Source organism: Tympanuchus pallidicinctus, unplaced genomic scaffold, assembly GCF_026119805.1.
Source record: "Tympanuchus pallidicinctus isolate F22 unplaced genomic scaffold, pur_lepc_1.0 scaffold1, whole genome shotgun sequence".
Taxonomy (NCBI): domain Eukaryota; kingdom Metazoa; phylum Chordata; class Aves; order Galliformes; family Phasianidae; genus Tympanuchus; species Tympanuchus pallidicinctus.
This window is the reverse complement of record NW_026294618.1, coordinates 87,480,632-87,496,941: the sequence shown is the minus strand read 5'-3', so window position 1 is coordinate 87,496,941 and position 16,310 is coordinate 87,480,632. Positions and strand designations below refer to the sequence as shown.

The 16,310-nt window shown below is 42.1% G+C and overlaps 1 protein-coding gene across 7 annotated transcripts in view; it reads left to right on the top strand.

Annotated features, from left to right (window-relative positions):
• Positions 1-10,308, top strand: part of RD3 (RD3 regulator of GUCY2D) — a 53,047-nt gene extending 42,739 nt beyond the window's left edge. For 3 of the 7 annotated variants that reach the window (XM_052686163.1, XM_052686172.1, XM_052686181.1), the window contains exon 3: positions 6,321-10,308. In XM_052686163.1, coding sequence (XP_052542123.1) covers positions 6,321-6,618 — 298 coding nt within the window. In that variant the 3' untranslated portion in view covers positions 6,619-10,308. The remainder of the gene's footprint in view (positions 1-6,320) is intronic. The other 4 variants (XR_008207590.1, XR_008207589.1, XM_052686205.1 and 1 more) reach the window with 4 other exon arrangements.
• Positions 10,309-16,310: the final 6,002 nt, after the last annotated feature.

Here is a 16,310-nt window from a genome sequence, read left to right as displayed (position 1 = left end):
GCAATGGCTCTGAAGTCTCATGGAATCAAAGTAAAGTTGTGAGTTGGGCCTTTATAATCCACCTCCCCCATCTCACTGTGTTTTTCACTTGGGATTAGAAGCACAGTCCTGGCACGCCACTTACACTGGGGTGCTGAGCACTCTGCAAGTTTCTCACTGCATATGCCTTCCCTGTTTTCCCTTCAATCTACAGCTCTGGCACTGCAGCTGTAAGAGGGCTGGAAATCACTGGCCCTCTGACTTACAGCCTTCCTTGCCCAGGGCTGAACCTTGGAAATAAGGGGGTACAGGGCTTTGGCTATCGCAAAGATTGCTGTGGTGGAAGAACCAGAGATTTGGGGTTGCTCAGTAGCAATGAAAGTTTGCTGGCAACAGACTTGCCTTGTGTTTGTATAACTTTAAACTATGTTGTAAACATCACTGCAAATTCCTTGGGGTTCTGAGTAATTCTCAACATCCCCAGAGCCACTGAGCAAGATCTGTCTGGCAAATGAGTATTTCCATAAGAGCCATTGGAGCTGGGAGGCCTCAAGGTTCTAACTTCAGAGGAGTATTAAGCTGTGACATACACCATTTGCTTATCATTTATTTTTATTTTTAATTGAGACAGATGATGCAAGATATTTTGTGTGCATTTTTTTCCCCTTGATTTCAGAGTAACTTGTAGAAGTTGCTCAATCTCATTCAGTATTCAGCATGCCTTTAACTGGAGGTAAACATATTCAACAGTGTTGTCAAATTGTATGTGTGCATCATTGAAAAAATCACAAAACCATCCTTTCAAGAGGCCTATTTTAAGTTACTGTGATAGACTGTCAGAAACTGGATTACGGTATAATTCAAGAAGTGGTGTGTTTTGTTTGTTTCATGCTAAGGAGTTTGCATGGGTAGCAAAGCCATGTGGAGGGGAGGAAAAAAAATGCCTTAATTGTTTCAGATCAGTGGTTAAGAAAGGAATGTCATGGCCATAAAAATGGCAGAACTGGACTGGGTCAAAGGTCTGTTTGATCTGTGCATGATGTAGTGGCATCTGTCTGAAGTAAACAAATGAGGCAAGCAGATACACCATGGATGGTATCTTGTGTATGGCTGCTGGCTTACTGTGCCTTGTCACATGAAGATTTGTGGAGCCAGAAGTGGTGCTTCTGTCTGTAACTGCCCTATGTGGCTTTTTCTTTAGTTTTTTTTTTTTCTTTTTTTTCTTCAGAATTTTGTTTTGTTTTTGAATATGTAAACTTCTCCTATCTGTGGTGGAGTTCCACATCTGAATTATAACTTTGCTGTGGAAAACTGTATTTTGCTTGCCTCAAACTATCATGTTCTGGTTTTACTTGATAAGTACTTCTTCCTGTGTTGGAAAAGTGAACAGTCGACTCCTCTTCTTCTCTGCCTTCTGAGAGGCCAGAAAATGGAAGAATGAGGCTTGCCATGCTAGGAGTTGAGAATGTGCAAGAGATGGGAGTGTGCAGCCTAATTAGAAGACATCTAAGACTGGATTAATTCTTGTCTCAGAAAGTGAGAAAGCTTTGAAATCGTAATAACTTGCCCCCAAAATATATGGGATATCTATCGTAGGGCTTTGACTGAAATCTTCAAACTGCCAATTACGTATTTTAATCACTGTGCTTCTGATGTTTTTCCTGAAAAACCTTGTGACTTCATAACATGTAACAACTTGTAGAAAATCTTCCACCCCCCAAAAAAAGAAAAGTCTCCAAACTTGGATCTGGAAACGCAGATGCTGAGCGTGTACCTTGCAGAAGCCCTTCTGTTCCCTTGATCCCTTCATTTTACACATTTGAAGAACTGAAGTTCTTTTTGATGGAGCTTCAAAGCAAGCATGCAAATATCTAAATAACACAGGTAGTGTGAGTCTTGCACAAAGGGTGAGTTCGTTTAGTTTGTGTCATGCAGGCTCTCCTTTGTGAGACTCAGGCTAAGTGTCAAAGCCACAACAAAATGCTTTTTGATGAGTTGTCAGAGATGTCCCTTTGTTCTTCACAGGACTAACTGATTGTCCAAATTGTCTTCTTGTGTGGCTACAGTCACATCTACTGGGAGGCAGAGTTCTTATCTCTTTGGATGTGGAGGAGATTGGGAAGGAGCATTTCTTAAGATGGAGGGGTTTTTTTGGATTCAGTTTGTCTGTCCTGTAAAAGCGTATTTTAAGTCAGTAGAAGATTTTATTTCAGCCTCTTGACATTTTTTTAAGATTCAAATACACTTCAGATATCATCACTTCTTCCACAGCTGGAGACTCTGATTTACCTCATACAAATAAAGCTTTGCATTCACATGCAACTTTAATTGTAGATTACTGGATTGGAGATGGCTTTGTGGTTTAAGCTGTGTGAGCCATCTGAAGGAGGTGACTGATTTTTGCTAAGGCCCTTCGTACCTAGCTGACATGATTAAACAAATTAGCAGAATGGTAGATTTTCACCATCTCTACTCTACTGGTAGCTCTAATCAGAGCTGGTTACGGTCAGTTTCATTTCCTTCAGTTTTGGGAAAAGTGAAACTGTCAGATTCTGTCCAGAGAGAAACAAAAAAAGTATAGTATAGAAAAGCAAAGCTTCATTTTGGTGATCTGATATCATTAATAGCATAGGCTTAGGACTGTAATTTTCTAAGAATTATCTATAGCAGAAATTGACTTCAGAGTGAGCTTGAATGTAAGACAAATGACTACAATCAGCAATGTGTTTGTTTACAATTATGCTCTCAAGTTCGAGGTTGACGTGGCTCCAGAGTAGCAGTTAGTGTGAGTGGCATCATCGTTTGTGAGTCAAGCAACCTTCTCTATCAAAGCTGTTCACAGCTTCACAGCATCACCAGAAATCTTGCCCAACATAAAGGTTCAGGAGTCGGCAGCTGATTATTAGCACTAAGCACCCCATGTTTTCTGTCAATGACTAAATCTACCTAGAGCTCCCAGTTCGGGCAGGCACTTGGGAACACGCTTCACTATAAACATATTGTTTAAGTCCACCAACTTCCACTGGATTTAACAGATCTGTAGAGTTCAGGCTTTATTTGGGAAACCTGTTTAACTGAGTGCCCACAGAATAAGACAGGCAGGTGGCCGAGTGCAGCCAGGCTTAAAATCAAATGGTTCTGTGAGGAAACTGAAGGGTTGCAACTGAAACAAATTTGTTTGGACTGTGATGAAAGCACAGCCTGGACTACTGAACAGGCTCATCTCTACATGCACATAATGTGCTCTTTAGGCTCCTGTGCTGGTTTAAGGTGACTTCTGTTGATAGTCACGTCTTAAGGTGTTTACATTAAACTCCTGTAGTATATTACAGGTTAGCTACTAGTGTTATCTTCTTAACTCATTTCATAAATAAGGTAGATAGGTATGCTTTTCAGATGAGTAAGGAAACCCTATTGATGGATTTTTCAGATATCATTGCACAGTTGCTGGGTTTGAAACTATTTCATGCAAAAGTGTAAGGGTGTTAACCTGTGCTAGAAGATAGGTAAGCCTTGTGCAATTTTGTGTGCTTGGTTCTACTGAACGGCTTTGTGTAGAGCTTGTTTCCCAGTGATGGCACACAGGATATAAGCCCACATTCTCTTATTCCAGAGGTTTAAACTGGCTTTACATGTTGTGCAGAGAACAGACTGATCAGCCCAGCACTGCAACTGGCTTTCACTGGTAGCTGGGGAGAATGGCTTCAGCTGTGTACAAATGGCTGCAGTAAACATCACCTGCCTTCCAATACATGGACTCATTTAGCTAGATCTTACCCTGATAAACTGCTCATCCTTTGTTCTGGAAAATGCTTGTGGCACTCATGCCTTTTGGACTTTATGCAATCAACTCTCCCTTACACAAACATGCTGGTCCTGGAGCTGGGCATTAACAAAGGGACAGGGTTCATCTTACTGTGGAGGGAGAAAAAAGCTCTCCTTCCCCTCTCTATCTGAATGACAATGGCTTTTCTTTGAGTGACTGGCAGACACTTGGGATTGTTTTCTGTTTGGTTTTTAAACAACCTCAAAAACCTGAGGCAGTTCTAGGGTCTTCTGGGTGCACAACTGCCAGTACAAAGAAAAGAAGGTGTTTTGGTGGATAGATACAATATGACAGCATCGCTCTTTAAAATACACATAAAGATAAAACAGAATGACTCATTCAGTTCACCTTTGCAATAAAAGACCTATGAAGATGCTTTCCCTGGCATAATAATAATGTTGCGAAGACTGAGGTTTCGATGGACTCATCTGTCTAAACTTCTGATTGGGATAAAGAGAAGAGTGTATTTACTGTGAGAACTGGGTTTGTGGATCTTTGATAATGCAAGTAAAGTTCCTTCTCAGAAGGCAGAAAGGCGTGTAGTGACAGGACAAGGGGAAATGGCTTTAAGCTGGAAGAGGGAAGACTTAGACTAGATATCAGAAAGAAATTGCTTACTGTGAGGGTGGTGAGACACTGGAACAGGTTGCCCAGTGAGGCTGTGGATGCCCCCTCCCTGGAAGAAATCAAGTCCAGGCTGGATGGGACTGTAAGAAACCTGGTCTAAAGGGAGGTATCCCTGCCTATAGCAGGGGGGCTGGAACTAGATGATCTTAAAGGTCCCTTCCAACCCAAACCATTCTACGATTGTGTTTGCAATATACAGCAAATCTCTGTTCTCACTGTTTTGTGATAACCCGTAGGGATGCAGGTGATGATGGTTAGGGTGAGAGAGATTAGGAATACATCCTAAGCAATTGCAATAGTTAAGAAACGTCTCTGTGACTTTGGTAACTGATCGTTTGGTATCCTGAAAGTGAGTGGTAGTTCTGATGATACTGAATTTCCCAAGCACTGTGCAATGCTCTCAGTTGTATGTGTAGCTGTCAATACTTGCTCTGAGAGAACAAGCACTGAAATATCTGTGTTATAGCATGATGTCAGGAGATGCAGCCAATATCAGGCCTCAACAGTAAAAATCAAAAGCATAAACATACAATCTTTCAGTTACACCTTTGGCTTTCCTTCTGCCCTTAATATCTTGAGTGCCATTGGGTACCATTATACACTGAAGTTATGGAGTACATTGAACTCTCTGTTACACTCTTAGGGATGATCAAAAAAACCCTAGAGGCAGGATTTTAGTCTGTTGACTGCTGTCTTATTGGGCTTGTTTAAATACATTCCTACTGTTTTCCATCATCACTCAGTTCTGTTAAAGGAAAATATAAAAATGCTTGCAGATATTACAGATTTTAACTTGCATTAAGTATAACTACCTGGATTTTAGTAAAGTAATAGTTTAGCTCTGTCTGCAGATAAAATCTTTATGTTAAGAACTGAATATTATCAGAAGAGTAGCCATGTTATCTTCTGTCATAAACATGTGCTCTTACAGAAGAACTAGAATATCTATGCAACCAGTGTGAGAGCCAAAGGAGTGGCTCATGAGCTGTCCAGAATGGGGACCAGTTACTCAACCAGATGTCCAGAAAGTACGTTCTCTTCTTGCTCCAGCCAGGATCTGATTCAGTGGCTTCACAAAAACTGCCCTGCTCTGCATCTCATTTTCCCCACCTGCAAAAGAAACAGTGATAATTCTTCACTTCCCTCATACTAAGCTAGCTTAGTAAATGTCAAGAAATCATTCTGAGCTCTTGCTGAGAAGACAGCGGAGCATTTCAGAGTTGTTTAATTAGGTACAGTGCTTCCAATTAGGTATTGTGCTTCCAATCAAGATGTTATCAGCTGAGCCAATGTTATGTTACAGAAATCCATTGGAACTTAAATATTAAGAAAAGATTGAACATGTAACAGAGTTTTACTGGGTAAGAGTTTGTCTAGCGGCCACTAGGTCATGTTGTGGAAAAAAGAGAGTGAAAAATGAGGAATCCAGTGGGACCTCTTCTGTGATACATTCTCAGCTTCTGGTAAGCAGCAGTTTAGAGATTACTTGAGCAAGTATTTGCACGTGGACAATCACAGTTAATCAGCAGTGATGAGGACATTTTCCACAAACTTGTCTGAGCATGTTGTTAAGCTTCTGACTTAATATGCGTTATGTGAAAAGAGCACTTCCTTCTGTTTCCAAGATGCCACGCTCTAGCTTTGTTTGGTGCTCCCTATTATTTCTTGTGCTTGTGAGAAATAGTGATTCATTGCTTCCTTACATTCTCTGGCTTTCTGGATTTTAGAGACCTTGAGCATATCTTCATAGCTCCTCTCTGTTATTGTTCCCTTCAATGCAGGGAGTCCCATTTTGTAAGAGCGCAAGTTCCAAGCTTAGCCCTGTGACTTGGCACCAATCCCTCATCTGATGTTTTTAATCAAAGCTGTGCCTTGACTGTGCTTTCAGATTCCGGCAACTCGTTGCTGAATACGAACCAGAAGTGCAGGAAGTATCTCGACTCTTCCGCTCTGTTCTGCAGGAAGCTGTTGAGAAGATCAAAGAGGAGGAAGACGCCAAGAAGCTCGCCAAGCAATGGAACACAAAGAACAAAACCAGCCTCTCCTTAACAACGTTTAAGTCCCGGTCCAAGATTTCCCCATTCATCAGTGACATCAAGACCATCTCTGAGGATGTAGAGCGGGGCACCCAGCCCACCAGGAGGGTTTGGAGCATGCCAGAATTCCGGAATGCCAAGGATTACTGACTCTGTACTGAACAAGGTTTTTAAACAGTGATCTCTCCAAATCCCAGTTAACCCTTTTTTTAGCTCTACCATTTCTTCTTCGTTCCATCTTTCTCTTACTGTCTGCCTCTCTCAGAAGCTGTGTCCATAGTAACTGCTGCTGATGCCCACGATATGTGACAATTTATTACCACACATGCTAGCTTTTCCTTTAATTTAGAAGTAATCAGCAACTTTAAGGGCAAGGCTCACTTACTATCCTATTTTTTATTTTTATTTTTTTTTTTTTCTTTCCTGGTGGAAAATGAATTAATTTTGTGATCTCTCTCTTCTTCTCCCTTTTCCCTCAGCCTGGATGAAGTTACCTTCTAAAGCTATTGGCCCAAGCTAGTGAGAGCTGCTGCCTGAATGCAAGAAGTTCCATTTGCATGAGAAAGGCTTTCAGGATCAGGCCTGTGAGTTAGGGCTAGTCAGAACTGAACTTCTTTTTTCAACTAACAACCTTCCGCAGTGCTGCAGGAGATGCAGGTAAACCCAGCGCTGCTCTTGAGTAGCAATCCAGCTCAAGCAAAGCAGACTCAAACTTTCTGAGGTGGAAGACTAACATAATTCCACAGCATGCTCAGGTTTCTTGGGTATTTTCTCTCTTACGCAGGCAGAACCCCTGAACCTTGTGCTTGCAGAGCAGATAGAAATGTAACACTGTTGTGGGTGGATACATCAGTTCTGTGTCAAAAGCTCTTCTTGGTCCTGTGTTCTGTGTTACTGAGGTAAGTGCTACACCCTGCATCCCAGTAATAATTCACTGGGCTGAAATTAATGTTTATGACTAAGTCTGAAAGAGTACTGAAGAATAGTATCAGTGAAGGGTGAAGGGAATCAGCATTCATCTACTGCACTCTGTACAGCTCAGAATTGAGTCTGTTTCAATAAGCTGCTGTTGTGAATGGCTGAAGGGCTCTGGTAGATGAAGGTCCATTCCCTCACTCTTCTCTCACGAGTGCTCAGAGGAGAGCTTTCCAGTATTGCAGGATGCTGGCCAGTGAGTGGACACTGTTACAGAAGAATCTTTAATGAAAACTGAATTGCCTCTAGGCCAGCATGGTTCTGCTGAGACCTTGAGTAAACAAGAAAACACCAGGGAGGAAAAGCATCCACAGGGAAAACTTTCATCAGGAAAAGAAAGAGAACATTGTGCTGTAAAAATCATGGTTCCTGTAGAAAGAAGCCAAAGAGTAGGAAAAATTCTGGGATCTCCCCCTATGACTGGCTTTTGGGAATCATCTCCACTGTGATACAGCCTCCTGGAGAACGCTGCATAGCTTTGTTGTTCTTTTGCCTGTTTCCAACTCTTTTCCCCAGGGATTTTTGCAACAGCATGTGAGTACTACAGCCAAAACAAAATCCGTTGAAGCTATGCCAACCCTGGGAACAATTCCAGCACATGAAATTTATCCTAGAGTAGAAATGTGCAGTTTCTTCCAGAGTTGGGGGATCACAGCATTAAAAACAAAGATCAAGATCAAATCCTTAACAGTTCTCTAGGACTGTGGAATTGTGGCTCTTTCTCACTTTCCTCTGGGCTAGCTAAGACTAAACAAGGCTGTAGCATCTAGCCCCTTCGTAAACACTGCTGCAGAAGATCACTTTTAATTAAAAAAAAAAAATATCTCAGGGCTTCCAAATACACCACTCAGTTTAGGACTGGCTACTTCAGCTCCAGGTCAACAGGGGAGAGGTTCAAGCCTTCTGACAATCAACTTGATGTTTTTTTGGCTCGGTGTCCTTGTGAAGTGGTGTGACTGTGTGTATGCAGTACAATAAAAGCTTGACATACTTAGCATAGGCTTAAGTATCTAGAAGTTTTGTGATCCTAGCAAGATGCTACCATCTAAAAAAACCACTGTTTTGAAAAAAGTTAACCATTTCTTAAATATATTTGCAAGCCACTATACTTGCTGGACTGATGGCTGAAATGGTCATGAATTTCATGCTACAATGCTGTAGTCAATTTTTTGTACTCAAGTTTTATTTTAATGCCCTCGGTACTGACTGTTTTGATGCAATATTTGATAGTCTGCAGGGAGCGAAGGGACAGTCTGATACTGACATAAAAACTCTTTGCTACAGTACAGCGTCAGCAATGTGCTCACTCTATCCAAAGGAGAACCTGGAGCAACTAACTTCGCTGCACCAATATACAAAGCCAATGAAATCAGCTGAAGAGTGTTTGCAATATTATCACAGCATGCTGTGATCATACTGTATCCTTCATTAATAACCTCCAGCTAGCAGATACCATTCTTGTTTTGCAGTCAGCAGAGGGAGACAAATCTGACCTTTGCTCAAAGCCATATACAGATGAGGGCCAGGCTGTGATGGCACCTGTGACAGCTGTCAAGCTTCACTTTACCTGCCGTCTCTAATTCCACAATAAAATGTAATCCAAACTTTCAAATAGTACCACTTTCTCCCTGTACCTCTTCTGCAAGTTACACTGGGCTCACAGAACCATCTGATGAAGAAGAGGATATTCAGGTACCAATCTGGCCATCCAGTACTCTGAAAGGTGTAAAACAAGCACTATGCTTGCCTGTAACCAGCTGACTGCAACTTTTTGCACAGTGTATGCACCAGCAGGTAGTGAAGCAGAGCTGGGGAGGTGCTTAGGATATTCAGTTGTTGCACTATGCTTGTAACGCTTGTTTTTCTTAGGAATTGTAGACTGAACTAAATCATTCTTTGGTCACTGCATGCAGCAACAAGTAACTACTCATTTTTGCATTATTCTTAATTCCATGTTTTGAGTGACTGAATTAGAATTTCAGATTAAAGCAGGAGTGTGCAACTCCTGGTTGTCCCCTACCTACTGAGCTATGGTTCACATACCTGAGCAGGGGCAAACTAGATTGCTTTTGGATTAAGCTAACCTAAATGATCTGTTGCAGCTGACTCTTAGGTTTGCATACCTTGAAACAGGACTAAGAAAACCTCCTAACACTTGTATAGTGTGAACATTAACCCCTTACTGACAAGTGTACCGCTCTACAGCTCTGCTTCTCCTGGACTGCATTGCCTACTAGTGTAGAAAAGCATTCCTACACAACTTAGAGGAGACTGTACTATCTTAGCCACTCTAGAGAGAGTCCAGTGATTTAATTCCTAAAGAAAAATGAGAAGTGAAATAGCAGCACAATGCCAGTAACAAACAACTAAGTAAACTGAACAAGAATAATTCCAAATCCTCATTCTTTCAAAACTGAACAAAGACTTTGGTGTCAGCCTAGAGCATCACTGTTGCCCAATCAGTGGTAGTTGTTACGCTGTCCAAAGGACACTGTTACACCCAGGAAAAAGCAATCAGAGACTTTTATCACACATGCCAACACATAATGGCAACACCACTACAGCAGCTCAGGTGCACGGCTCGGCTTCAAGAGGCTGAAACACTTTTCAGAGCCGCTACTCATCTAAGAAAGAAAATGCAGCTCTGCTCCTACAGCCTAGACTGGCCCACAGGTTGTGGTGGCCAGCAAAAATGTGCAGGAGGAAACTCTTCAGCTCTATCAGCATATAGCTCAGACAGCTGTCACACCTTGCAGAACTGGAGTATGCTTCACAGGAAATACCTGTCTACTGAGATTGCACTGTTTATGTATTTCATCATGGAACCTTAGAAAATTAAAGCAAAGCTATGAACTATAAAACAAATTTTTGTAATTGTTGTCATTAATTAAAGAAGCAATCTGTCCACATCTAGCCAAACACAAGCCATTCTAGTTCTCCAGTGCACACTGTGCACGCATCAAAGGAGGAAGGCAAGAATGATAGACACCAAGGCTAAACAAAAAAACATCCTCTCTCTACAAGGTGCAAAAGCAGCCACTTGCTTTCCGCCTTGCTACCTCTTCAAACAGATCCCAAGATGTAAGGTGATAAATAGCTAGGATTAAACAACTGCAGAAGTCTGAAGTTCTCTGAAGCTAAGTGCTTTACAGATACAGCCTCGACTTTAAATCTTCATCAGTGTGCTTCCAAGCACGTCTTACATTGATCAGTATTACCACAAAATGAGGAAAACAACATAATGAATGTTTTGTCACCAGATAACTTGCGAGTCAAGTCACTCCTATCAATTCTAGATACTGGAACCCTTTAATATTAGTATGCAGCCCCAGATGGCTCAGGGCTCCCTGCACTAAGCATTCACATGAAAAGCACGCAAGAGTTTAACAAGAGGAAGCTTTTTTTTTTTCCCAACACAAAGTCTCATTGAAGTGTGGACTGCATTGCTCAGTAAATTGCAGAGATCAGACAGAAGAGCATTTCCCAAAGGGAGCTCCAGGAATAAACTGAAGTAAGTGGTTGAGATACAGACTACAGCAGAAGGCTTAAGCCGTTCCTTCCCAGAAGCTGTGCAAAGAAACACACCAGGGGACAAACACGTCTCTGTCTTGTTGCTTACACTTTTTCCACAGAACAGTTACAGGCCATTCCAGTATTCCTGTGTTAACTTCACCGCTCAGACGGGAGGACAGGCTACGTGGTGCATGCTAATTTTGCTAAAAAATCATTCTGGGAAGCACAGGACTGTGCGAGTCAGCACCTTTTTTTGTTGTGCCCTGCAACAGAGAAAGAACTCTAAGCTTCAGTGAGTTCCACCCACCTGTGCCAGGCACAGACACAACAGTCTGGGAGCCTGCCTCTAGCTGGTACTGCTGTCCTCTCTGCATAAGGGGCCTCTTGTTCCCTCTGTATGATCAGGCAAGCTGTGTTTCAAGCCAGCTCACATCAGGAAGACACAGTACTGACCCCAAGAGGTAGAGGTGGGCTGCAGGGCCAAGTCTCCCATGATTGGCGTGTGGTCTTCTGTGCAGTTGCTGTGTAAAGATACTCTCAATCTTTGTAGGAAGAGATCTTAATAAACATGACAGATAGGCAAAGAGAAAACCTACAAAAAGAACAGTGAAATATGTGGTGGTTCATGAACATCTGTGTACAGCATACTTCATAAAATTCCTGGAGTCCTGACTGGATAAGCAGATTACAGCCTGTCAGCTGTTATGCTTACAATTACACATTGCCTCCACCAAGTAAATCTAACCTTCCCCATTGGATGATACAGCAGGAGAAAGAGAAATGCATTTTCTAAATGCCAGTATCCACTCAGAATGTAAATATTGTTATTACTATTTAGTAATTATAATGCTATATTCTCAGAGGCTTCTGATGAGTCAGAGTCCATGTACTGTACCTCTTCCAGTCTTATCAGCAGTATCAGATTGCCTAAAGCAGCAGAACACGTGTAGTTTAGTCTGAAGACAGGTTAAATAACAGATGTAGAACAAAACAGTGCCAGAGAAATACCCCTCTTTCCTTTTTGGTGTCATTCTGATACTGGAAGCCTAGAATTATTTAGCAGGTGAAGAATACAGTATTGTATCTACAGAACTCAGCAGTTCCTGTAAGGATGGTGCAAGAGCACCCAATCTTTCCAGGTTCCTCCTGGCTCCCAGCAACTCACTCCCATGGTATACAGCTACTCAGAAGTTCCAACCTTTCTCCTGCCTTCTGTATAGGAGAAGAAGCAGGACAGACTGTGGTGTGTTCAAAGCACAGCCAGGAGGAGGAAATGGAGAAAGACTGGATTACATTCATAGGACAGCAGTAACAAACATGCACCATAAGCAACACATCTCTGCAGGCTAGTTCAAAATTCAGGGAAGCCAAAGTCTGAAAGGAGAAAAACAACAACAAAAAAACCCTGTATGAGGCAGTGCAGATGGACAGCAATGCCACCTGCTGGCACATTCTAAGCAGTGATTAACAGGAAAAGTGCAGGAACTTTCTAACCCTGCCTTTCCCAACAAATACCGCTTCCTCACACTTATGCTGCCTTTCTTTCATATCACTGTCATGCAGAGAACAGCACATGAACAAAACGCAAACCAAATACAACTACGTGAACACCTGAATGGAAAACAGCACCAGCAGTTGGCATGCTGGTACCAGTTGTCTTCTTAATGCTCTGTACCTCTGCCACTGACGTACATTTATCAGCATGGATATTAGCAGTTCATCACATTGCTTACGAAGTCTCAAAGCATGCTTCCTCAGAGCCACCAGCACTGCATCCTACTCTCCTTGCAGAAAACACTAGATGTTTCCTATTCCTTGTGAATCACACCTTAAGGCCAAAAATGAGCAGGCAGAAAAAGGTTACTGTTCTCAAGAGCCAAATAAATCATGGTCCTGTACTGGACAATAATTTTGGTGAGTTGTTTCGTCCAGAGATGGAGATGGAAGGCTGGGCGTCTGCTGATAATTCTAAACAGCAGCTCTTAGAAGGACTCACCCCCTACAGCTTCAGATGTAAGTAAATAACTGGCCTTGGGGATGTCCTGGTGTGCCCACAACCTCAAAGCCCTCAGAAGAGCCAAAAAACCTACCACAAAAACCCAGCCATTTCACAGAGTGCCCAAAAGAGAGCTGGACTCAAGAGCTGAGCAACAGTTTTGGAAACCTGTTTCTAAACAATCACAGCAAAGCCCTGCAGGACTGACACGTCCAGCAAGCTGTTTCAGAGCTCCACCCAGTGGTCACCAGGTGCCTCAGGCAGCCCTCGACTGACCCTAGGTCAACTTACTTCAGCCTCTCTGACTTTTGGCTTTTGCCTGCGTGTACAGCTGTCCTCCTAGCTGCAGAGGGAGATGTTCAGAGATGTCTGGGAAGCCCATATAATCCTGCAGCACAAAACACCCAAGTACATCAAAATGGCACAACTTGCTTAAGTTGAACCATACTCTGCACTGAAGAGATCAAAACTGCACGCCCTCACTGCACTGCAGGTTGATATACCCTAGATTAACACAGCAAGTGCTTCCATGCCTAACTGCTATTTCTGACTGATTTGTCACTTTAATCTCAGTACTTTTTTGCACAAAGGAGTCAAGTTCAGGCAAATCATAAAAGCAAGTGACAAAGGACTACATTGCTTATGAGAACTCTCTGAATCACTTAATTGCTTGTATCAAGTAATTATTCTTTCACGTTTGGATCCCCCAAGAAACTTAAGGAACTGCTTCATCCTCTCCCAAAACCTTTTGATCTACTACCAACTGTGCTTATTGGGGAGGGATCTTTAGAAATGTCAGGTTCCTTTCCTGTTTGCTCACATTTGCTCACTAGATGTAGGAAGCTCCAAATGAGCTTCCCTTCATGGAACAGACAAAAGCTACACAGCATTCTATACCTGTGCACACAAGTGGTAGTAGTAGTGGTCAGGTGGAAAGAGCTTGAAGAGCCAGGGGAAGAAGACTCAAGGGACCAAATCTTACAAATTCTGCTGCTAGTGGCACATTTGGTGAGAATACTTGAAAAGCAAGATACTGACAAGGAGGAGGGGCACGGCAGCAGCAGTTCAGAGAATGTATCTTCTACCAGTCTACCCCAACAGTGACTTCTATTTCAGAATTTCAGACAGAGGATGTGATAGGGACCACTCTCACACACACAAAATGTATGCTTCACATCTGAAAGACTCCTATTATTTAACCTTTCAGCTAGAATCTCCACTTGTCCAGCCAGGTAAGCCCCAGAATCCCCTCGTCACTTTAGTTCTGCCTGCACTCAATGATTTCCGACACCAGCAGTCTCCCTCCATCCCTATCTCATGCATTCTCATTATTCCACACTTCATCTTTCTCTACAATAAGCACTTTTTGGAGACCTGGTAGCAAGGCTGTCTATCAGGCTGACATTCCATGCTGCTACAGAGTTTCCACGCAAATTTCTACATCTGCATCTGTTACCTTACTATCATAACCTTCACATGCAGTTCTGTCTCTGGTTAAGCTGGCATAACAGAAATTTGAAGCAGCATTAAGAAGTTATGCTTTAGTTAAAAGGTGAACAACAATAAAATTCTTCATGGGGCTGCACGGCACTACAATGACTCTGCCTGCAGAGGCCTAATGCTTACTGGTGTGACTGGAATCTGTCGGTCAGCTCCCAAGAGCAGCCTCAAAAACACTCGGTTCCACCAAGCTGCATGCAGAGCAGATGCACATGATTGTAGTGACACTTAAATAAGTATTTAATAAATCATACAATGTATGGAATGACAAGGATGTTAGTACACCTTATCGGTGTGTTTGGAATTAACCTCCCCAAGAGAAGTCAAAAGATAAAAGCTGCTTATCTGGGCATAACACTTGGCATCTCTAGATAGAAATACAGATAGCAGTAGTATGAATCATAAAGAATAATCCCCATGAAGTAAAGGAGTTGGATTCTTATGTTTCAGAACACTGCTTTGAAAAATACTTCCACAACAATGTAAAAACTCAAGGAAACTCCATTTCTTACTCCTGTGTTTTCATGTTTTATGTTCAGAAGAATAAAATAACCCAGCTTTTCTGAATCAAGGATTCAATCTCTAAAGAGTTAAATCTCTGCAACAACTGCAAAATGTTCCACAACAACAACAAAGCTGCAGAAAAAAAAAACAGGATTCCAGCATCTCCAGAGGATTTCACATCAAATTTAAAAACTTCACCTTGAACAATAATACAAAGTCTTCAGATTTCCTTAAACACCATGCTAGACACAGACTCAAAGAGCTTTCCACTTGTTTGCTCTGCAATGAACTCCTCATGCTCTGACCGCCTGATATCCTTGTCAAAGGCAACCACACTGAGGCCTTTTTTAGGCACACCTCTCAGTGGCTCCTGAGGAGCATCTGGCACATGAGTGATTCACAAGGAATTCCAACGTCAGAGTTCTTCTGTACCCAGGGGCCTGCTGCCAGGGCTCTAGGAAGGAGTGAGCAGCAGGCTTTGAGCAGTCTGCTGAGGCCAAAACACACACAAACACACACACACGCACCTGGACATCTCTGTCACTGTCACTGCCTGCCTCAGAACCATTCCAATGGCTCTTTCTCTCAGATGCATGCTATGTGAAGATTTGACAAACAGCTCACAGGGTCAGAAAGGCAGGCCAGATCTTCAGGCTTCTTAGCTCTAGGAACTGCAACTTGAGATATGGGAGTAAATTAGTGAGCATGTGCTGCCTGTGAGCAGCTGTTCCAGATAAAAAGAACCAAAGACTTTTCCTCTTCAGTTTTGGAATAAAAATTATCCAGCTCTAGAATATTTAATGTTGATACTTCTAGTGACAAAGAGTAATAAAACCATCCAGAGAAAGACCACACCTCACACTCTGAAATAAAATAATATATTAATGAATGAACTGTCAAAAAAGCATTTATGTAAAAGGATGTTCTATTTACAAAGGTCAACCTGCTCTTTAGGACAAGTAAAACCACTACTGGAAAAAATATACACATAGAAATGCCTCATCTTTCAACAGACAGTTACAAATAATCCGCTTTGTTTAAGCTACTGGAAACTTTAAGACATTTGAAATTAAAAGTGTGTTCTGCATGCAGTTAGGATAGAATTGGACCTCGGTGTGTCAATACATGTCTTTGCCAATGACACACTCTTAGGATCTTCTAAAACACCACAGCCTGGCTGTTACCTTAGCATCTCAAAAGGACATAGATCTTCATTAACAAGTTATCGTTTGATCTTCATTTTGCCATTAAAAAAAGGATATCCTGATTGTCTCAGCAGGAGTCTGGTCTTGTCAAACTCGGCATCCTTTTCCCTGAGTTTTCTTTAGCTTTTTTGCTAGGCATGATCATCACC